A 23,119-nucleotide genomic window follows, 5' to 3' on the forward strand; every position below is an offset into this window, starting at 1 on the left:
AGTCTAGATATTTTAAAGAATTGTAAGAAAGGATATGTAATGAATGCTTGGGAAGAATTGTATATTTATAAGAAAAATGTAAAGATAGAAATAAGTTGATTAATGAACAAATACATTTTGATTCCAGTTGTACTTATAAAAATGTATTGGCCGGTGCTTCCGGTAGCCAATAGGGTATAAGTAGGGACGCCATTCAAGATTCTTGTCATTCGCCTATTGGGTCTGATGATGATTGGAGTGTCCAATCGAAATCGATCACCACTTACCACCTTTTTTTGTATATTTACCGTCTTGTGAGTAACAGTATAAGCGTAAAAATATGTTTTAAGTGTTATAAGACGTTTCTTTTATTTACTTTCCGTAAATTTAATAACACGTGCAATGCTGATCAAGAAGTTATTTATAAAATAATATAACTACATCCAAGAAACCAATAAAACTTGTATTGAACGATTCTCATTTTTCACATTCAAGGGAAACAAAAAACCATTTGAACAACATTAGGCCTTTCAATTCTGCATTTTTCAGGTAAATATAACTTACGTTATAACAGTAATAACTAGCCAAATTATTACCAATTGAAGCAAATAAAATTGTGACAGAGAGGTAATGCAGAAAATCAGGCATTTCTTAAGTAATGTAAACAAAATTTTATCGCTATAAAAAATTACTGAAATTTGTTAATGTACTGGCGACAATAAGAATAAGAATAAGAAAGTTTATTGCCATTGACCAAGTTGTACATAGGAATAGGCAAATTACATTAAATAAAATATCACTAAACATGTTCATATCTATAGATAATAAAGATTAAGAATAACGATTGAGAGTTTTGATTTACAGTATGAAAGATTCGGCTTTAATTTTATAATTCATGAAGTCCTTAACTGAGTAAAATGGGTTAGCTATGAGCCAGTTATGAATTTTTGACTTAAAAAGAGGAAGAGAAAGGCTATCTGCCTGAAGAGGCTCGGGCAGCTTATTATAAAATTTCACACAATTAAGTTTAAAAGAATTACTTGTGATGGCCAGCCTGTGATGTGGTATATCCAGTTGTTCCTTGTTTCGTGTATGGTGGAAATGGTAATTCTGCCTGGTGGAAAACTCATTGAGATTAGCTTTAGTGTATATAAGTACATTGTAGATGTATAAGTTAATGATTGTGCAAATGTTTAGTCTGACAAAAAGTGGCTTGCAGTGCTCCGCAGGGCCAGCCCCCGACATAGTACGGATGACTTCTTTTTGTATTAGTAGAAGTTCATGAACATGGGGGGAATGGCCCCAAAGTTGGATTCCATATTGAATGTGGGATTGAAACAGTCCAAAGTAGGCTAGTTTGAGATATTCAATGTCAACAAAAGACTTGAGTTTCCAGAATAGACATGAAACTCTCGATAGTTTTTTGCTTAAATTTGTGATGTGAATTTTCCAATTTAATTTACTATCAAGGTGAATGCCCAGAAGTTTGACTGAATGGTCTAATTTGTTTGAAGAGAGTGAAAATTCTATTTTCTGGGTTTTGGATTGGTTACAGATGAGTTTATTTGTAGAAAACCAGTTTAAAACACTATTTTCTGCATTAGAAAGTGTTTCTGAGAGCTTTATAAGATCTTTATCAGAAGTAAAAATTGTGGTGTCGTCTGCATATATAACACTGTCAATAGGGATGTTACATGGAAGATCATTAACTGCGACAATGAAAAGAAAAGGGCCCAGTCAAAGTCAAAAAGTCAAAGTCTTTATTGCCATTAAATACAACAAGTACAATAGGCTCGTCATTTAAATAAACAAAACATGCAAAATCAAATCCATCAAGAAACAATTCAAATAAATAAGCTCTAGTCAAAAAACAAAACAAGAAAACATGCACAAACCATGCAGGTGTACCTGAAAATGACTCAAATGGTTACCACCAGATTGCTTTTGTCACAGTTGAAAAATTCGGATATGTGGTAAAAAGGATTTAGAGTGAGCCAATTTTTTACAACAGTGGAGAATTTTTTTGTGTGTAAATTTCTTGTACATTGGGGCAATTTGTTGAAAAAAACCCCACCCACCCCAGGACCGAGCCCTGCGGAACTCCTGCTTTAATTGCTGTCAATGTTGAGTTTTTACCCTCCACACTAACAAATTGCCTCCTGTTGGTCAGATATGATTCAATTATGTCTATTGAGTTTTTATTAAGTCCATAAAATTTGAGTTTTGTCAGCAAAATGTCAAACGGAATGCAATCAAAAGCTTTTGTTAAGTCAAAAAGAAGCATGGACACAGTATTTTTATTAACAAAAGCATTAATAATGTAATTGGAAATGTGAGAGACTGCCATAGTGGTTGATCTACCAGCTCTAAAACCAAATTGAGAGTCAGACATCAACTTATTGGAATCAAAAAAATTATTGAGTTGTTTCAACATGAGAGCTTCAAAAACTTTAGATAAAATTGGAACTATTGAGATTGGACGATAATTTTGACAAAGGTTCTTATCGCTTTTTTTATAGATTGGAGTTACTTTTGAAATTTTAAGTAAATCAGGAAAATAACCATTACGGAGGCAACTATTGAATACAGTAGAGAGGGGTGTAGAAATGTAGTGTATAGTATTCTTGATTATATAATTTGAAAGCCAAAAATGGTCCATGGTTTTGAATTTGAAAATTTTGAAACTGTTTTTATTACCTCATCTGGTGTGATTAATGTCCATTTAAATTTGGAAATGTTGTCCAATTGTTTATTGGATTCCGGCAGATCACTGGGTGTGGTTTGGGTTTGGCCAACTTGGTTGACCAGTTCCTCAAAAGAATCTGTAAAATATGTGTTTAGTTCATTAGGGTCAAGTGTTACATGAGATGTGCGTGTGGTGGTATTTTCTTGTGTTATTATATCCCAGGCTGCCTTACATTTGTTTTTGGAATTGTTAATATATTTTTCACAGGCTGATTTTTTAGCAAGGGTTAAGTCCTTCCTATATTGTTTTTTCAAGTTATTATAAATATTGTAAGCTGCCTGAGCCTTTACAGAATTATTTTTTAAAAGATTCTTGTACAAGGAATTATAAGCTAGCATGGTTTCCCTACTTTTCCTTAAACTATCATTGTACCAATTAAATCTATTTTTCTTTATAAGAGTCCTACCATCAGATCTAAGTTTCTTTTTTACAAGTGGGGAGCAATAATACCAAAGGTCAACAAATTGATTAAAAAAACTATTGAATAAAGCTTCTGAGCTATTCTCATTGTCCACAATGTTTTGCCAGGACTCATTTTGTAAGGCCTCACAAAAAAGATTAAGATTGTGTTTATTTTGTTTTCTGACAAACAATGTAGGTCGATTTGCATTTTGAGTTTTTGTGGATGATGGTTTACAATATTTAAAAAGCAACGGGTCATGATCAGCCAAAGCACCTTGCAGAACTGAAATTGTATATAGATCTTGAGTAAAATTGACTAGAACATTATCTAAACAGGCATAGTTTCTTGTTGGGAGTTTATTGCTACCTACCAGGTCAAGTGACCGCAGTAAATTCTTGAAATTAATTGAGATTTGCTCATCTAGTTTTGCCATTTCAATATTGAAATCCCCACAGACTATTACTTTTTTACCCAAGCTAAGAACATATTTCATTGCCTCTTTAAATTGAACAAAAAAAGTGGGCAAGTCACCATTCGGTGACCTATACAAACTTACTACAATCAAATTTTCATTGGTGAGCTTTATACAACAAATTTCACAATGTAATTCAGAGGAAAACCTATCGAGATCAATTTTTTGGTAATGACAGTCTTTTTTAACATATATAGCTGAGCCTCCGTTCTTAAAATTAGTTCTACATACAATGCTTGCCAAATCAAAATTCTGTGGAATAAACATATCGGCTTGCTCTGGAGTTAACCAGTGTTCTGAGGCACAAATTATATCTACATTTTGTAATTGGCATACATGTTCTATGTCTAATAATTTATTCCTGATACATTGACAATTAACCTGTAAAACTGTTAAAAACTGTTCATTACTACTAACTGGCCTATCATTTTCATACTTGGTGATGATTTGAGAATTTGACCAATTATTATTGAGGTTACTTACAATTTCGGGATCATTTAGTTCAACTCTAAAAAAGATTGTCTTATGCCTACTTGTTTACTAAATCTAAATATACAGCCAGCCAATTCATTACAAAACTTAGCTTTACCTAGTTTATCAAGGTGTTGTCCATGACGGGTGAACAGTTTTCTCTGGAAAGTGTTAAATGGGACAAAGCCGCAGTCTCCGGTGATTTGATTGTCATAGAGGTCCTTATTGCAAAGGTGCACCACTTCATTTAGAACAGGGTTGTCGTACCTCAATGGGAGTGTGGAGCAGATTACATTTGTCCTGGCCTTGAGGTCTTCCAACTTTAGCGCCACTTTTTTGGAGATGACAGTTTTGAGGTTAGGTTTTATATCATTACTTCCGGCAATTATAATGACAAAGTCACTTTTGTTCATAGATTTAGTTAGCCTGTTTGCGTCTTCCAAAACATTAAACATTTTTGCCCCAGGCCTACAGTACGACATGACGTCATACTTTACACCAAGCTTGTTTGTTAGGTTAAGTCCCAGGTCCCTACCATGGCTATCACAAAAAATAACTACTTTAGTTTTCCTGTCACCATCTAAACTAGGCCTAGGCCCATTTAAGTCTGTGGTACAACTAACATTAGAGTTTAAATTGGTATTTGGTTTAGATATAACGGATGGAGAAGGGGTTTTACCAAAGTCCGCAGCTGCAGTCAGATGTGTTGGGTCTATGGAGTTGTCGGCACAGTTAACGAGTTGAGTAGGTCTACTTTCTTTAGGTTTCTTCTTTTTGCTAGGCCTATTTGCATTTGTTGGGTTCAGGTTAGGCTGCTTTGGTGTGCTGGCAGATGGTAGAATAGGTCTCGAAGTAGTAGGCCTATTCACTGCTCGGGTTTTTCTAGTTGAAACGAGCTTGGAGGCGTATGACCGCTCTTGAGCTGTACAAGGCGACCCGCTTGAAGTCAGCCTAGTCTCCTCTACAATGTTACCTTCTTCTTCTTCTTGCAGGCATGCAAATCTATTGCTTAAGTTGATCGGAGGGAAATCCTGAACAGAGTTAATAGTCCAGGTGGACGGAGTCTTATTAGGCCTTCCACTAAGATTTGACTTAGAAAGAGAACTAGTCTCCTCATTTAATTTTACAATTTCCTGTTCACGCACAATTACAAGTTCACTTAGGCATGTGTTCTGACGAAGCGTATCTTCGTATAACTGTTTATATTCTTTTATATCAGATTGTAGTGCAGTGATTACCTGAGTAAGATTGCTGATTTCATTCCTGAGCATTTTGTTTGAGTCTTTAAGTGCACATTTTTCACAAAACCATTTGGCATCAGTTCCTGACAGGCTCTCATATTCCTGAGAGCTCATCCCAAGGCAGCTGGCATGAAACCATAAGTCACAATCCGAGTCACACTTAATGGCATCGCAGTTGTCTTTTACTGTCTTTTTACAGATACCACATTTAGTTGAAGGATTTTTATTTCTTGTCATTTTCAACGATGATAGGTCTAACGCTGTCGGGAACGATGATGAGCAATGTACCATGCTGGCTACTTTATCAATGTCGAATATATACTTGGGCAACTTAATGCGACTATAGGTAAGTCGGGATCGGGAATCATTTGTTGAAAACAACAAAACCAAAGTCACCTTCTGAAAAATTACAAACTATTTTCAAGAAGTTTGTACTATATCAAAGTGTTATTAACAGGGTTATTATTCCCATTAGTTACAGCTTTTAGTTACGTCACTGGCCCTAAAGTAAAGATATTTTATTAATATGTAAATTAATGGGACTGTCACAAATGTAGAAACCAGCTGTTACGGATATTAGCAGTATAGACATTCGGGCCACTGACGTCATATTTGTCTATGAGTATAATCCATAATTTTTTCCGTAATTTTTTCCTTATTTTCCAGGTTGAAGTTGACGAAATACGTACACAGGTCAGTAGGGAATCAAATTATTTTTATTTCTATTCGTAGGTAGATGTTAAATGTTAGGGATAACCTTGAAAGGCAGTACATTCTTTGATAAGTTTTTGGCATAAATATGATATTAATGAATTAGTTTACACAGTTTGTTATTTTGTAATTAGGGGGAGACGAGTTTTACTGGCTGCTTCTAGCATTTTTCAATAAATTTGGCAGCTGGAAATGTCGTTTATACCGACAGACTCTTAGGTAACCTCGTACCGCAACTATGTCAATTGGTTTGAGTTAAAAACCATGTATTTCAAAGGTTTTCCCTGAAGACTCGTGCACAGGTTCCATAGCTTGGATTAAAAGTATTTTTTGTGAAGATGTTGACTGGAAAAAGTTCCTGGGGGCAAATCCATGTTGCAACAGAAAAAACTAGAATCTTGCATACATTTGTATATAAAAAAAATAAATGGAAGTAAAAATTGGAAAATATATAAATTATAAAAACGTAATCAAACGCTCCAGACACTAGAAAAAAGCGTATTAACACAAATATGTAGAAATATATTTGCAATCATTTTATCTATCTATCTATCCATTTGACTATCTATTTCTATCTATTTGACTGGCTGGGTAGCTGAGTGGTCATAGTGCTCGCCTAGTAATCAAAAGGTCGCCGGTTCGATCCTGAGAAAGGTTAGTAGCTTTTTGATGGTTCGAAACTGGACCCAGCTGTTCCTGATCATTGGGCTTTAAATAAATGATCCTGACTAATGAAACCGCTGATCTTAGTCAGTAACAAAGCTACACAGGTCATCACACACCATCCTACACTCATCCTTCACTCATATTTGGGTTAAAATACGCACCTAGGTGGCGTCCCCATCTCAATAATTGATTGATTGATATCCATACATCAATAACTATTATCCATATATATACTATTTATAAAGAAGAGGTGGTGTCTGTCTGTGTGTCTGTTTGTCTATGTGTTTGTATGAGCTAGACTAAAAAACTATTGAATCAGTTAAACTGGTGTGTATAATTTTAAAAAGATGAATTTACAAAAGACTTTTTGTACATTAACGATGTATTTACCACCTATCGATAATTGTTGGAAATCCAATACAAATTTTACCAATGACTTCGGTTAATTAATGAACGAGAAGTTGTGATTGTTGTTAACTGAGATTTTATGTAAGTGCGGGTGGACTCTTCTATTGTTGCGATCACGGTCACTCGTCCCGTTATACGCGCAGAATAAGCGTACTACTAGTATTCGTGGTATTTAATATGTTTAAACCAGCTGTATGGATCTGTTAAATCACAATTCATTTGACACTTCTGCTTGTGTAAATTAAACTTTGTGGGTTTGCTTTTTTGTTACCATGCAGACCAATTAATATTTACTTTTAAAACTCTCCCCTCAGAACTTTGAAAGCCCGCGGGGCGGAGTCCTAGGTCAATATTGAAGCGAGAATAGTTCTATATGTATCGGCTGAGTTGTAGCTTCATTTTTGTCCAATTTGAGCCCAGTAGGTTCAGTAGTTTTTTAGTTTACCTGATACAGACACAGACACACAGGCAGACAGAGAGACACCACCTCTTCTTTATAATAGTATATGGATTATACATACAGCTGTTTCATGGCATAGTAAATGGTTGTTTAAAAAGGAACGTTCACCTTTGACAGTCAATGACACAGACTAATTAGGCTTCTTACTCATACTGTGGCTTGTCAGTGGGGGTATAATATGCTCATGAGCTTCCATTCGAGCCATATTACAAAACGAAGTGTTATAGTCTGGTGAAATTGAACATTTTTGGAGTGCAAGCTGACCCAGAATAACTGCACTATCTAGTGAATCATTATTGTAAAATTAAATCATCCGTTTCCTTTGACAACTCATAATATATCCATCTCTCAAAACAACAAAATTTGTATACTTATTCTAATGAGTATGTTTAACAATTGTGTTATAGATACAGTTTCACAATCGGCACGAAATCTACAAGGGCAAAAATATTGTACTTTTAATCTATGAATCTGGCAATTCACCTATTGAATTGAAGGTAAGAACAGTATTCTCAATCTAAAATTATGACTTACGTTAGTTACTTTTGGGTAATTTATCATTTATAGAATTATCTATTACTGTAGGTTTCGTGTCAGGACAGATTTACTGTTTTATTTTCATGTCCCCTGTGCCCGTTTGGCTGTTCTAGAGAGGTAAAAGGACGAAAGAGACATACGACTATTAAGGTGTAACTAAACATGTAATACTGACAAAGATAAATGTAAAATTTAAAGGTTATATAAAGAGTGGCAACAACGAAATAAGAAATTTCAAAATGAACAACAATATCAATGAAATTTATAAAGACTAGGTTACATCATAGACTAACCAATAACCAATATAAGTAAGTTCTTACAAATCCACAACTTCTCATCCTATAATTGTAAAATTTGTATCTTGTTTTTCGTGTCTAGTTCAAGTCCAGCGATACTGATCACTCTTCTTACAGATGAAGGCTGCGGCCGAGTTTGCCAGACACAAAGTAAGAAACGGCATTGTGTTGATTTTGCGGAAAGACATTGTTCACGATGATTACATTGATAGGTTGGATCCCATGACTAAAGAAATCTTTGCTCAGGATGGAGCTAATCTTTATTTTGAAATGGAAAATAAGGTAAGCCAGGTTTAAGACTGGGACGGGTGGCGTCGTCCTGTAATCCAGCTACTAGGAGGTCACGAATTGTGGATATTTATAGGGATGCACTGTGGATGCGATGCTCCCTGGTGTGGATTAACGTCCGCACTAGTGAGTACTACGACTATCCGCAGTACTATCCTGATAATTAGACCAATTCGTAAATTACAAGGAAAAATGTGGTTCGGATTCCACTATAAACTGTAGGTCCCTTAGTTGCCATTAGCTGTATGGGCTATTAATTAACAGCTGTGTCTAAGGAACATATCGGCCTTAGTCACTAACAAGACTACAAGATCGCGCCACTCATCCTACACTCATCCTTCACTCATATTTGGGTTAAAATACGCACATAGTGGCGTCCCCATCTTAACTAATTGATAATTGATAATTTACTGCCATAATTTTATTTAATACCGTAATTTGTTAGAGTTGATGCATACGATACTCGAAACCGTGATAAATCCAACGGATCTGTAAATATGTGTACTGTTAAAAATATCAAAGGCAAGACTTAAGACAATTATTAAACTTGATCTGTATTTAACAAAGTGGGCAAACAATATTTACAATATTATTATAAAGAACACATGTTGTAGGTATCAATTAATTATCCAGAAAGACCAAGGCAGGCAATAAAACATTTTCAAATGTTAAAAATATCAAAGACAAGACTTAAGACAATTATTAAACTTGATCTGTATTTAACAAAGTGGGCAAACAATATTTACAATATTATTATAAAGAACATATGTTGTAGGTATCAATTAATTATTCATAAAGACCAATGCAGGCAATAAATTATTACATTTTCTTCCCCCCAAGAACAGCGACCTTGGTAAGTGGGTGCCGGAATGTGCCTTTGGTTGTTTTAACGTCCCAAATTCTTATAACACCATCTTTACTTGGGTAAATGACTGATATTTGTCCAAGAGACCATGAATGTATTTGGTTATCTTCATCTACTAATACAGCCAAGTCGCCTAATTGAGGTGGTTCTATTCTTTTGTGCCACTTGCAACTTCTTCTTAAACAGGGTCTGTATTCGTGGACCCAACGCTGCCAAAAACTATCTAAAAGTGATCTTACGCGGGTTAGTTGTTTCTTACAAAGGTTGTCTTCAATAATATGGAACTCAAATGCCTCCCTGGAGGAAGTTTAACTCCCTCATCACTCCATTTAGGACCATCAAAAATATCATTGGTGAGAGCAAACATCCCTGTTTGACTCCTGAGCCAATTTGGAAAGGGCCCGACAATTTTCCTTCGTGGATAATTTGGCACCTGTATTCTTTATATATTTCTTTTATGATGTTTATTATCTTTGGAGGGACGCCAAACTTTACTAGAGCTTTCCAAACTGATCCTCTACTAATGGAATCAAAAGCCTTCTCAAAATCCACAAAGGCCAGATACACTGGCGACTGGTATTCTGAGCTCTGCTCAATCATTATGAGAGCAATGTAATACCCCCCCCATTTATTGCAAATTGAGTTATCTCCTTTATTTGGGATCTTAATCAGTAGGCCTTTTTTCTAATAGTCAGGTATTCGTTCCATTACTCATATCTCTTTTAGCAAAGGGTAGAAGATCTAAATTAGGTCTGGATTTGCTTTGAGCATTTCAGGAGAATTTTTTTCGGCACCAGGTGATTTTCCATTTTCATTTTAGTAACTGTAGCTTTAATTTGTGCTTGTGTAGGTGTGGCTCAAGATGTATGGAGTACAAGTCTTCTACTCTATACATCTTAGGTGTGGCTGTACCGTTGTAACATGTAGCAACCCAAATTGATTGTACATTCTATGTGACGACTTTTGTAATGTTTTCCACGAACACATAAATGAAGATTATTGGTTCTTGCCTATTGACTTATTGGTGTAAAAAGTGTTATAAAACGTAATCTGTCAAATCTCGATCTGCAAAAACAAAATCTGTTTTATTGGGGTTTGGATTGAGGATTTACTACTGTACCTATATTATGATGTTACAACAGATAAAAAAAACAAAAAAAAAACATTAAGCCCAAACATAGACTTCCTACATTTATATTTGTGTTAAAATCTGACTTTAGAGCAACTGCTACTCATAATATAGAAATTTATGAAGGTGCTGGCATCGCATGATAAAAAAACACTACTACGTTACTGTAAACAAATTTGAACCAATATTTTAAGGGTTTACTATTACAGTTTTGTTTTATAATGATTTAAGTCAAGTAATGTTCAAAACTTGTTTACAGATACAAATTTTCGATGTTGTTAATAAGGTGAGTATATAGCTATTTTCTCAGCTTGTAAACTAGTTGTTTTAGTAGGCAAGCGAAGAGGAATTTTGTATTTGGGATACATTTCCAAACAACAGATTTCAAACAATTATTTTTTTTACATGAGTAAATTAGTTCCTACTATGGTGAACGAAAAACAATGCATTTACTTACTTTTTATTAAATACAAACACTTACTTGAGTGTGCGGAGAAAATGTTTAGATATTTAAAGTAGTGGAATGCTTGATATGCAATCCGTATCTACCAGATTAGATTGATTTACCGCATAATTTTTGATTGTACATTTGCAAAGTGCTAAACTTAACCTGTTAAGTTTAGTTTGATTACTTAGACAATGTCCAATAATTTCAATTTGTGTTTGTTATTTATTAATATAAACTTAATAAAATAAGTAAAAGTAACATTAAAACGATTAATGGCATTGATTCAATTTTTTTAACTCCATAGGTACCATTGTACAAATTACAATATACAGATGCACATATATACATCTACATACATATATACATACATATACATATGAACAACATAAATAACAACATGAATAACATGTTGGGTGGAAGGAAGGGGGTACTTTTTGTACTGTATCTAAATTTGCTCTTGTAATTAATTGAACCACAAGGAACACAAACTATAAAAGAGAGAATGGACTTAAGCAAGATAAATGTTTGTCCTTCTAATGTTTTTTTGCAAAATGTAACCCTAGGCAGTAAATGTAGGCCTGCACTTATTTTTTATGAGATTTTATTAACAGTTCGGCTTAGAATACCTACACAAACTCCAGAATTTATAGAAACATGGTTATGAAGACAGCGAACCTGGAGAACGACAACTGAAGCCACATTTAACCACATTTAATTCATCTGTTGTTTAACCTCTTGGGGATTGTAGGACGACTTGGAGAAGAGACATGAGACATACAGAGGCGGAAGTATATTTACTATATACTACGAAAAGGATGATGATGTCCGGGTTGGGGAGTATCAGCAATTTCAGTATGGTCCTCTAAAAGAATATGTGGTGAGTACTTATAACATTGATTTAATACTTACGGAAAGTAAATAAAAGAAACGTCTTATAACACTTAAAACATATATTTACGCTTATACTGTTACTCACAAAACCGGTAAATATACAAAAAAGATGGTAAGTGGTGATCGATTTCGATTGGACACTCTAATCATCATCAGACCCAATAGGCAAATGTCAAGAATCTTGAATGGCGTCCCTACTGGCTACCGTAAGCACCGGCCAATACATTTTTGTAAGTACAACTGGAATCAAAATGTATTTGTTCTTTAATCAACTTATTTCTATTTTTATATTTTTTTCCTTATAAATATACAATTATTCCCAAGCATTCATCACATATCCTTTCTTAAAATTCTTTAAAATATCTTGACTATCCTCCATTCTTCCTAGGGAGAGGCCATTTTGTAACAGGTGTTGTGCGACATTTGATCTTTCTGGTTTGTTGTTCCTCCACGCAGATATACTTACTGCTTACTGCTTACTGCTGTTCTTCTCCTCCGCAGTCATCAAGATTGGGGGAGGCGTCATCTTTTTCTTCATCTTCTTAGTTATATCTTGGTTTTTTATTGTCTTCAGTTAAAAGTATGGTCATCCAGGAATTCATTAAAACTGTAGTAGGGTCGTTCGAGGAGATAGTTTTTCAGTTGGTTAGCAAATTTTTTCGGGTCTGTAATAGCTTTTAGCCGATGTGGTAGTATATTGTAAAGTTTCATCCTTCTATTTGTTGGGGTTATTGCTGTTTTTTCTAGTCTGTGTTGCGGTAGATTCAAATCGGTTTTTTCTGGTGTTGTAGTTATGTGTTTCTGATCGTTTAGTGGGATTCAGTTTCATTGTTTGGGTTATCACTTCAATCAAGTATAAGGATGTTAATGTGAGAATTTTGTTAAAAAAAAAAAATGGTTTGCAATGTTCTTGATAGTGGGTATTATTTAGGGTTCTTATTGCTTCTTTTTGTAATATGAAAATTGATTGAAAAAGGTCTGTACTTGCTACGCCCCAGGCAACAATTCCAAAGCGGAGGTGTGATTCTATGAGTGCATGGTAGGCAATTTTAGCTGTAGTAAAGTCGGTTAGGTTAGTTATCCTTCTCATAGCATAGATTGATGTAGACAGTTTTTGTTGCAGTGAATTAATATGGTGTTCCCATTTTAAGTTTTCGTCTATTTCTATTCCCAGAAATTTGGTATGGTCTGATCGGTTTGGGTTTGAGTTACCTAAAGGGGCTTTGTTTGGGTTTGATTTGCAGGAAAATTTTATTGTAACAGTTTTGGCGATATTGATTCAAAGGTCTATTGATTTGCAGAATTGTTCGATATGTTTTAAAATATGTTCTATTCCTCCGTTAGTTATGAGGTGATGATCTCGAGGGATTAGTACTGTGGTGTCATCGGCAAAAATAATACAGTCCATTCCTGTTGGCAGGTTTTCTGGAAAATTGTTCATATATATGATGAATAGGAGGGGGCCGAGGATGCTTCCTTGTGGAATTCCTTGGGTCATATCTTGAAGTTTAGATTTGGTTTTAAGTTCAATGTTGTTTTTTATGTAGCCTATTTCTACTTGTTGTTTTTTATTTGTGAGATAACTTTTGATCCATTTTTGAGCGTCCTGTTTTATGTTAAGTGCATTTAATTTACTTATAAGGGTTTTCCAGTTTAGACTGTCAAATGCTTTTTCTATGTCCAGGTATATTCCTATGACATTGTTATTTTCTTCCCAGTTTTTTGTTATAGAGTCACATAATTGAAATACTGCTGTAGTAATGGACTTTTGAGGTCTAAAACCATGTTGTTTTTCAGTTAGGAGGTTGTTTTCGTTTAGATGGTCCATTATCTGGTTAAAAATTATTTTCTCTATATATTTTGAGAGGGTGGGTAGTATTGAGATTGGCCTGCAGTTTGTTTTTAAATTTTTTTCTCCTTTTTTATACTTTGGGTAAATTGTTGCTATTTTCATTTTATCAGGTACATGTGAATTTAGGATTGAACTGTTTATGATGTCTAGTAGGGGGTTTATTAGTTCTTCCTTGCAGTATTTTATAACAGAGTTTGGGACTTCATCAAAGCCGCAGACATTTTTAGAATCAAAAGTTTTAAATATATTGTTTAATTCGGTTTTGTTTATTGTATTGAATTTTGATAGAATTCCTGGTGAGGGTTCTTGAGGGGTTTGCATTTCTTCTTGTTCTTGCAATATTTCCCTGTTGTTGTGGGAGTTTTCAGCAGAGCCTCCGATTTTGATAAAATAGTCGTTAAAAAGTTCACTTATTTCTTCTGGGCACGAGATGATTTCATTTCCCTCCTTAAGCATGATATTTTCTCTGTTGTATGGGTTTTTTTTTTCTTTCTTTGTTTATGATTCTCCAGATTTCTTTATTTTTGTTTTTTGATTCTTCAATTTTAGATGATATTTTTGACCTTTTCTTTAGTTTTATTTCGGAGTCATACTTCTTTTTTGTTTCTGTAAAAGTAGCTTTATCCTCAGGCCTATTTGTTGTTAAGTATTTTAGGTGTGAGTGTTTCATCTCCTGTCGTAGTTCATTTATATTGTCATCATAAATGAAATCATTTACGCCATTATTGTCATTTTTTAAGGTTTTGTAGGTCTTTGGCATGTGTGCATAATTTCTGCATAATTTCCACGATGGTTCTTAGGAATGTATTATATTTTTCCTCTGTGCATTTCTGTTGATAAACTATTGACCAGTCCACGTTTGATAGTGCATGTTTTACATCAGAGAGGGATTTAGTTGTTATTTGTCTTGAGTATTTTTTTATATTTGATGGTTTAGGATTGAAAAGGTTTATTTTGCAGAAAACTCCGAAATGGTCGGAAATAAAGTTTTGTGTGGTTTCGGATTTTATATTTGCAGGGTTTATATCTGTGTAGCAGCAGTCTATACTAGTTTTTGTAGTTAGTGTAATTCTGGTATGGGGCAGTTCTTCTATTCTTATGTCAAAAATATTTAGTAGAGCAGTAAGGTCTTTGATGTTGCTTTTGTCTTTGTCGATTATATTTAGGTTTGAATCGCCCATAATGATGATCTTCTTCCAGGGTTTTGAGTGAGTGTGTAGTAGGTTTTGCAGGGTTGAGAAAGAGTCCTAAGATTAGAAGGTTTCTTCGCCTTTCCTTGATTTCTATTGCCGCCAGTTCAATATTCATTTCATCTGTATATGCTTCCATGTTTACTTTTTCCACATTTAGTGGTTTGAATAGTTGAATAGCAATAGTTTAAACAATACATATCAAACAGCCAGATTTTATAATTTATAAAAAAAGATTTTTATTACAAGCCAACGTCAATTAGATATCAAAGATTTCACAAACCACGTATGTAATTTATTAATTATTGAAAAAATCTCAATAACATGACACACTGACAGGTATAAGTCGGACAGTTCGCAACGAGGAAAACAGACAAGGAGGTCCGCTTGCCAAGAGCGCCTGATAAGAGCTGGACTGAGGAGAATAGAGTAAATATCATAATGCATATACTATACTCACTTGGGGATAATTCCCAGCTACCACCTTGTCATCCGATAATGGATTTTCAATAATAAAAGTTAAAATATTTCATAGCTTACTTGCATATTTTTATGTAAAAATGTTCACCTATGCAACTCTTCTGTTACATAGCAATAGCATTCGAACAGTCGAAACTCCTAGTTGATAATGCTTTGATTGTAGCCTGAGACTAAAAATGGATATAATTTACAAAAGATGCCACGGACTAGTGCAAGTGATCTGGAAGTATCTTCTTATGGCGCATACAAACAACACTTTCTTACTTGACTTTTCTAGGGCTCAAGTGATGATTGCCCTAATCCCCTATCAGTACTCTTGTTTCAATAGAACTACAAGGCTTCTTCTCGACCAATCTAAAGTCCAACTATGCAAAGTCTAATCCAAGCGATTGCTACTGCAGCGATTATACCCATCTGGACATTCAGAATTACATTATAGTCAATCTGTTTGTCAATCTAGTTGCTAATGACATTGAACATCTGTTGAATAAACTGTCTTATGTTCTTTTATATTTTTTCAGAGTTTTTGGAATAAATTAACCGGTTCGTTATACACAAAATCAGTCTTTCTCAAAGTACAAAAGGAATCTGTTCTCAAAGGTGACACCGAGTTTTTTCAGAAAATATGCAAAGGAAAAGGGGAGCCAAAGCAATACCCTGTGGTGTACATGGAAGCAGATAGAAAAGTAAGTATTGAACACTCAACTTTTAAGCATCGACTATACACCTCTACCGCTCCGCTACCTGGTTAACCAATAAATGCATTACATATCCAATTTAGTAGAGGTAGGGGTAGAGTCAATGCTCTAAGCTTAGTGTGAGTAAGCCCAGAGTGTATAGTCAGTTGGAAATGATGTCTAGTTAGTCATAGGATAGTTATTCATTTGTGGTTCTTCTACAACTGAATATTAAACTGGGATTTTGTGAATTTTGTAAATTCACAATGTTAAAATGGGCTAAAAATAAAGTTATAAAAACCCTCATAACTTTGGAATGGATCAAGATTTTTAAAAACGGTTTGTGGCATTGTAATTAGGGTAAAAATCTAGTTCGAAATAATAACTCCACCTTTACATTTGAAAAAAATATTTTGGATTCAATATGGCGAATCCAAGATGGCGGCCGAAAATGACCACCTTGTCAAAATGAAGTACTTACTACCCAACAATGTTTGGAAGTGGTCTGGGATTGATATTTAAAAAAAATGTAGAAAAAAGTTGGGAGGGGATATTTAAAACTCTTATTACTGCTCTTATTACTGCTCAGATACATATTTGTGATAACATGATAATAGTTATGTAAAGTTCCATAAAACACGTTACACAAGATACTCTTTGAATTAACATGTAAGACCCTTATGAAATTAAACAATCCTTAACAAATATAAAATAAAATAAAATTGATTTATTGCCATTTACAGATTGATAAGAAAGTGCTTCAACTACCAGCAAATAGGTTCTCCCTATTTATTATTTATTTAATGAGTCGGTGGCTCAGTCGGTAGCGTCGCGGACTTCGGGCCCAAGGCAGCGATGTCGTGGGTTCGGATCCTGGTCACTGCCGATAACATTTTATCAGTACAGTTCACCTTTGTACTGTACCGGCTCACTCCTTGCTTTGCTGTAAACGATCCACGCACGGGCGCTTAGTCTATGTGGACGGGCAAATGTAAGGTTAAAAGAGGCCGCCAACCTCTTTAAAAAAAAAAGAAAAAAGAAAAAATTTAAAGTAAATTATACTTTGCAGACCTTGCATGACAGAGAACATGGTAGGTACTACCATTATAGGCATTGGCAAGTGTCACATTCAATACAAAATAAATATGTCACATTGTTTTCTGATTTTTTGTTATGAAAAGAAATGTTTAGAAACCAAATTTATATGGTTTTATTCAACTTAATAGTCAGCTACATTTTACATGAGAGAATTGCACAAAACTGTAAACATTACATACATAAACAAAACAGTCTTAAATAAAACAGCTGAATAAATATTTGACAGTACAAAAGGAATCATATTACATAACATTCACCCCATCTTTTTTTTTAAATGTAATCCCTTAGATAGGTGGGAGGTCTTCGGACTCTAGTGGAACGACGCAGGTTTGTTTCTTCGTTATCCCTCACAGAAGTAGGGGTCACGGTCTCATGCAGAGGGGATGTTTCGATTTCAGATTGAATAGAGTTCCCAATTTCAGGTTGAAGCAGATTTGATTCACGTCTCAGGTCTTGAAGAGCAGGATCTAGTTCTTGACTGGGATTTTCCGAAGTCACTGGCTCATCCTCTTGTTGGATAGCTTCAGGAGGAACAGCGAGATGTCGCACCGATACCAGAGCCTCTCTACCATCTCTATACTTGATGCGAGCATAGTCTGGATTAGCCTCTATCAGCTGAGCTTGTTCCACTAAAGGTTCATATTTGTTATTTCTTACATGCCTTCTCACTAATACTGGTCCTGGATTCATGAGCCATTGAGGTTGAGAGGTGCCATAAAATGATCGTCTCTGGTGTTTGAAAAGTCGTTCATGTGGGGTCTCATTCGTAGCTGTACATAGTAACGAGCGTATACAATGCAAAGCTTCTGGCAAAACATACTCCCACTGTTCTGTCTTCAGTCCCTTGTTTCTCAGAACAAGAGATACAGTCTTCCAAATCGTTCCATTATATCGCTCAGCTTGAGAATTACCTCGAGGGTTATAAGGTGAAGATCGGCTAGTGGCGATTCCTTTAGAGTGTAAGAAATCACTCAGTTCTTTTGACATGAAAGCAGAACCTTGGTCGGAGTGGACAAAAGCAGGCATACCAAAGATGGTGAAGATTGATGTAAGTGCTTTGATGACAGAAGATGCTGATGTGTCCGAGCAAGGAATAGCAAACGGATATCTTGAAAACTCATCAACAACCGTGAGTATGTATTTATTCCTTGTCACAGATGGTATTGGCCCCTTAAAATCAATGTTAAGTCTCTCGAAAGGAGCCATTGCATGGATGAGTGTTGATGGGGTTTTTTGGTAGAACCGAGGTTTCACTTCCGCACAAACAGAGCATGAAGCGGTCATTCGCCTGACATCTTCGATAGAGTAAGGGAGATTTTTACTTTTTAAGAAATGAACCATCCGTACTATTCCAGGATGCCCAATGTCACAATGAATTCTACGGAGTTTTTCGAAATCTCTACAAGAGATGGAAGATGAAACTCGTGAAAATGCATCTGCTACTACGTTTTCCTTGCCAGAACGGTACACTATGTCATAAGAGAAAGGTGCTAGTTCCAATCGCCACTTTAAAATCTTGTTGTTCTTAACCTTTCCCGCGTGTTTCTGATTGAACATATATGACACAGATTTCTGGTCTGTAATTAATTTAAACCGTCTTCCAATCAGGAAATGCCTCCATTTCTGGATTGAATCGAATATTGCGAGGGCCTCTTTTTCCACAGCAGGTAGATGTTGTTCACTCTTAGTTAGGGTTCTTGAAAAGAAACATATTGGCCTTCCAGCTTGTGAAAGGGTAGCCGCTATAGCTGATTCAGATGCATCTGTTTCTACAGTAAATGGAATATTCTCTTCAACTGCAGACATACTGGAGTTCGCTATTTCTTCTTTTAATGTCTTAAAGGCCAATATTTCTTTACTGCCTACTGGGAATGATTTGACTGTAGTAAGGCAATGAACCTTTTCAGAGAATTTAGGAATCCACTTTGCGTAATAGGACAACATGCCAAGAGCTCTTTTAAGGCTTGCATTATCAGTTGGAACGGGGAAATTCAAGAGTGATTGCAGGCGGTCAGGATCAGGACGCATGGACATGTTTTCTACAATGTACCCCAGAACTGGAATGCTGGTCAACGAAAACTTAGATTTTTCTTTGTTCAGGGTAAGATTATACTTTTTAGTTGCTTCCATGAATCTCTGTAGGTTTTGATCGTGTTCTGCTTGGCTACGACCACAAATAGTTACATCGTCCAGATAAGCAAACGTGTCTAGTAGATTTTCATTTTCTATAATCTGATCAATAGTTCTTTGAAAACACGCCACACCATTAGTTACGCCGAAAGGAATTCGAGTGTATTGGTAAAGTCTCCCATTAGCTTCAAATGCAGTGAATGGTTTATCTTCATTCCGAATAGGTATTTGGTGATATGCCTCCTTCAGATCGATTGTACTGAACACTTTGTATTGAGCAAGCTTAGAGACAAATGATTCAATGTGAGGTAGAGGGTAGGCATCAAGCTGTGTGAATTTGTTGATGGTTTGAGAGTAGTCAATACAGAGACGTCTCTTGTGCCCATTGTTGACCACAATCACTTGTGCTCTCCAAGGTGATTTACTCGGTTCAATTATTCCTTCTGTTATAAGCCTACTTACTTCACTTTTTATGAACTTACTATCATCTTCAGAGTAGCGGCGGGACTTGATGGCTACAGGCTTGACGTCATTAGTTAGATTATCAAACAGTGGTGGTGGTGATACTTTAGCCCTAAGTAGATTGCAAACATTGAAGGGTGGGCGTTTACCACCGAAATTCAGCTCCACAGCAGAATGTTGCCGAAGGATGTCATGTCCAATTACAACATCGGCACATAAATCAGTTAAGATGAGCAGCTTTGTCAGTGGGTATTCGTGGCCATCGCACACCATGTCAACAATACAGTGGCCAAGAGTTGATGAAACATGACTTGTTGATGCCATCGATATTTCATGCTTTGTTGGGTATTTAGAAATATTGAATCTTTTCACAGTAGCTTCAGATATAAAACTGTCGGAACTCCCAGTATCAATGAGTGCATCTACTGGTTTGCCGTTTAACATCAGTGACACTGTAGCTTTTGAAAGACATTTTTGTGAGGCAGCAACAAGAGAAGAAGACATTGAGTTTATTTCTGTCTTATCACTTTGAGTTGTTTTACCCTTAAATGTCCTACTTTGGTTGCGAGAATTGCAAACTGTTGCCCAATGGCCTTTCTTGTCACAAATATTACAAACTGAGTCTTTGGCAGGACAGTTGGCTCGAGAGTGTCGTGACCGTCCACAAAAGAAACATTTTTCTCTTCTTATCGAGGATAATTGGTGTGAAGACGAATCAGAAGCTGCCTGAGAAACATTTGTATCAGTAACATCAACATCTTTAGGAGTTGACTGAGATATAGAGTTACAAGGGCTTGAAATATATGAAACCGCCTGATTTTCAGCTGATTCCAAGATAATGGCTTGATTATAAGCTTCTTCAAGAGTCAAAGTTAGATTTTCAAGAAGTCTTTGTCGAATGGACTGTGATATTAGTCCTCGAATGAAAGCGTCTCTTATGTACTCGTTGCGATTTTCATTAGCAGTGACAGATTTAAAGTTGCATGCTTTACTAAGTTCTTTTAGTTTTCGAAGATACTGATCAATATTTTCTCCAGGTTCCTGTCTTCTAGTGGCCAGTTGATGACGTGAATATACCTCATTAGTAGGCTTTATAAAGAGTTTGTCAAGAATAGATATAGCTTCGGTATAAGAATCAGCCTCTGAGATTATTTCATGTATGTTGTAGTCCACAAAATTAGTTAGAAGTTTTAGTAGATCATCTTCTGCAGCACATATTTCTTCCACGAAATTCTTGAAAGTGGTTTTCCAATGTTTCCACTGACGATCAGAATGGGGATCATTAGGGTCTAAAGATAGGCGCTCCGGCTTGAAGAATTTATCCATTTAGATTTCTTGGAATAAACTTGAATAGAAAAGATAGAATACAACTTGTATAGAAGAACTTGTAATAATATAGTTAAAAGATTAAGTTGAATAAATTGTTATGAAAAGAAATGTTTAGAAACCAAATTTATATGGTTTTATTCAACTTAATAGTCAGCTACATTTTACATGAGAGAATTGCACAAAACTGTAAACATTACATACATAAACAAAACAGTCTTAAATAAAACAGCTGAATAAATATTTGACAGTACAAAAGGAATCATATTACATAACATTTTTGTTTGCTGAAACTTAGCGAAGACAGTTAGATCAATTTATTTTTACTTTTCAGTTGCGTTTCATAACTTACTTAGAGGAGGGTTGGAAACTTGGGCCAGTGCTGAATGATTGTGCAAGACAAAATAGGAACGATCCACTCCAAAAACCGGATAAACCAAAAAATGGATAAACATAAATAAAACATTCTTGATTTGTTTATTTTACCTTTTCATAATTACTAAATAACATATATATTTAATTTACATAATTTTGCAAGCCGAAACGAGTCTTATTTCAATTTCTGTTTGTCTGATTGTGTGCCACAGCCTACTATGGAGAAATTAGAGCACCGATCAAGATTAAACTCGTTACTGTATCTGGTTTTACTTACTTACTCCTGTGACCACTCAAATCCAAGAAGTGTTTTGGCCTCACCAACAAGGTGCCTCCGTCCTTCTCTTTCTTCTGCGTCGTCCACCTCTGCTCCCAGTCTTCTGACGTTCCAAGCAACTTAGCCATCCCATCTCAATCTTTGTCTCCCCAGTGTTCGTCTTCCTTTTGGCCTTCCTTTCTGGTTTTACTAATTGGTAAAAATGACTTAACTATTAAAACATAGCCTAGGTTATTTGAATATAAAATATGAAATGAATAAGTGTTTATTTACAAATTGTTACGTACATTCACAGGTTGAAAATTACACTTTAAGAACAATGGTTAAATATCCGTCTGATCGGTTGGCACTTCATCTTAAACTGGTCTTCAAATGAAAAACATCAGATGATCCAAAATTTTGATTGCCGATCGGTTAATCCAAAATCGTTTGATCCAACGTTTATATTGTAGATCGGATGATCCAAATCGGTAGATCTATAAGTATAGTCATAACCAGAAGTACAATTTTACACTGCGAATATGAAATAGACTGTCCGTTTCACTTTGGATCATTCGATCGTAGTTGGGTCGTTTGATCCAAAAAGCAATATGTCAGATCGGACAATCCAAAAGATGAGTCATTGCGTCTCTCTGGTTGAAGGCGTTTAATTACACGCCGTTGTCAGCCGCGTGCCTTCGTATTATATAATTTACTTTTTCAATGAAATAACAACCATAAAAAGTAGGTATTTAAGCCATGTATGAATGGAGATGAGTGTAGGATGAGTGGCACGATCTTGTAGTCTTGTTAGTAGCTAAGGCTGACTAATTCCTTAGACACAGCTGTTTATTAAAAGCCCATACAGCTAATGGCAACTAAATATATTATTCATATATACTTTGGTTGGGTTCTGTTTACTTTTAGCGAATTTCTGATATGGAAGACCTGGACCCGAGATCGATCTAATTTTTTCATTTTGAGGTCCCTAGAGGCCAAAAACACCATCTGTTCGAATTCATATATATATATATATATATATATATATATATATGTGTGTGTGTCCGTTAGCACGATAACTCGAGCAAAAATGATCCGATTTTGATGAAATTTGGTACAAACGTGTAAACCTACGTTTATTCGAACGAGTTCGCGATCCAGCATAATCGGACCATGGGAACGGGGGATTATGGGGGGTTTTATGGGGTAAAAATGGGTTTTTCCCATTTTTGAACCTAAAAACAAAAAATTTTGCGATTTCT

General features: G+C 35.4%; 1 protein-coding gene across 2 annotated transcripts in view; it reads left to right on the forward strand.

Moving 5' to 3' along the window:
- LOC128995379 (uncharacterized) overlaps positions 1-21,747 on the forward strand; it is a 29,789-nt gene extending 8,042 nt beyond the window's left edge. Inside the window, exons 5-11 of one of the 2 annotated variants that reach the window (XM_054420390.1) lie at positions 5,979-6,005; positions 7,965-8,054; positions 8,508-8,672; positions 10,932-10,958; positions 11,869-11,997; positions 16,055-16,219; positions 21,561-21,747. In XM_054420390.1, the coding sequence (XP_054276365.1) occupies positions 5,979-6,005; positions 7,965-8,054; positions 8,508-8,672; positions 10,932-10,958; positions 11,869-11,997; positions 16,055-16,219; positions 21,561-21,677 (720 nt within the window). In that variant the 3' untranslated portion in view covers positions 21,678-21,747. The remainder of the gene's footprint in view (positions 1-5,978; positions 6,006-7,964; positions 8,055-8,507; positions 8,673-10,931; positions 10,959-11,868; positions 11,998-16,054; positions 16,220-21,560) is intronic. The other variant, XM_054420389.1, reaches the window with a different exon arrangement.
- The last annotated feature ends 1,372 nt before the right edge of the window (positions 21,748-23,119 follow it).

Source organism: Macrosteles quadrilineatus, unplaced genomic scaffold (genome assembly GCF_028750875.1).
Source record: "Macrosteles quadrilineatus isolate MER2022 unplaced genomic scaffold, UCM_ALF_1.0 Scaffold_5__1_contigs__length_97177068, whole genome shotgun sequence".
NCBI lineage: Eukaryota > Metazoa > Arthropoda > Insecta > Hemiptera > Cicadellidae > Macrosteles > Macrosteles quadrilineatus.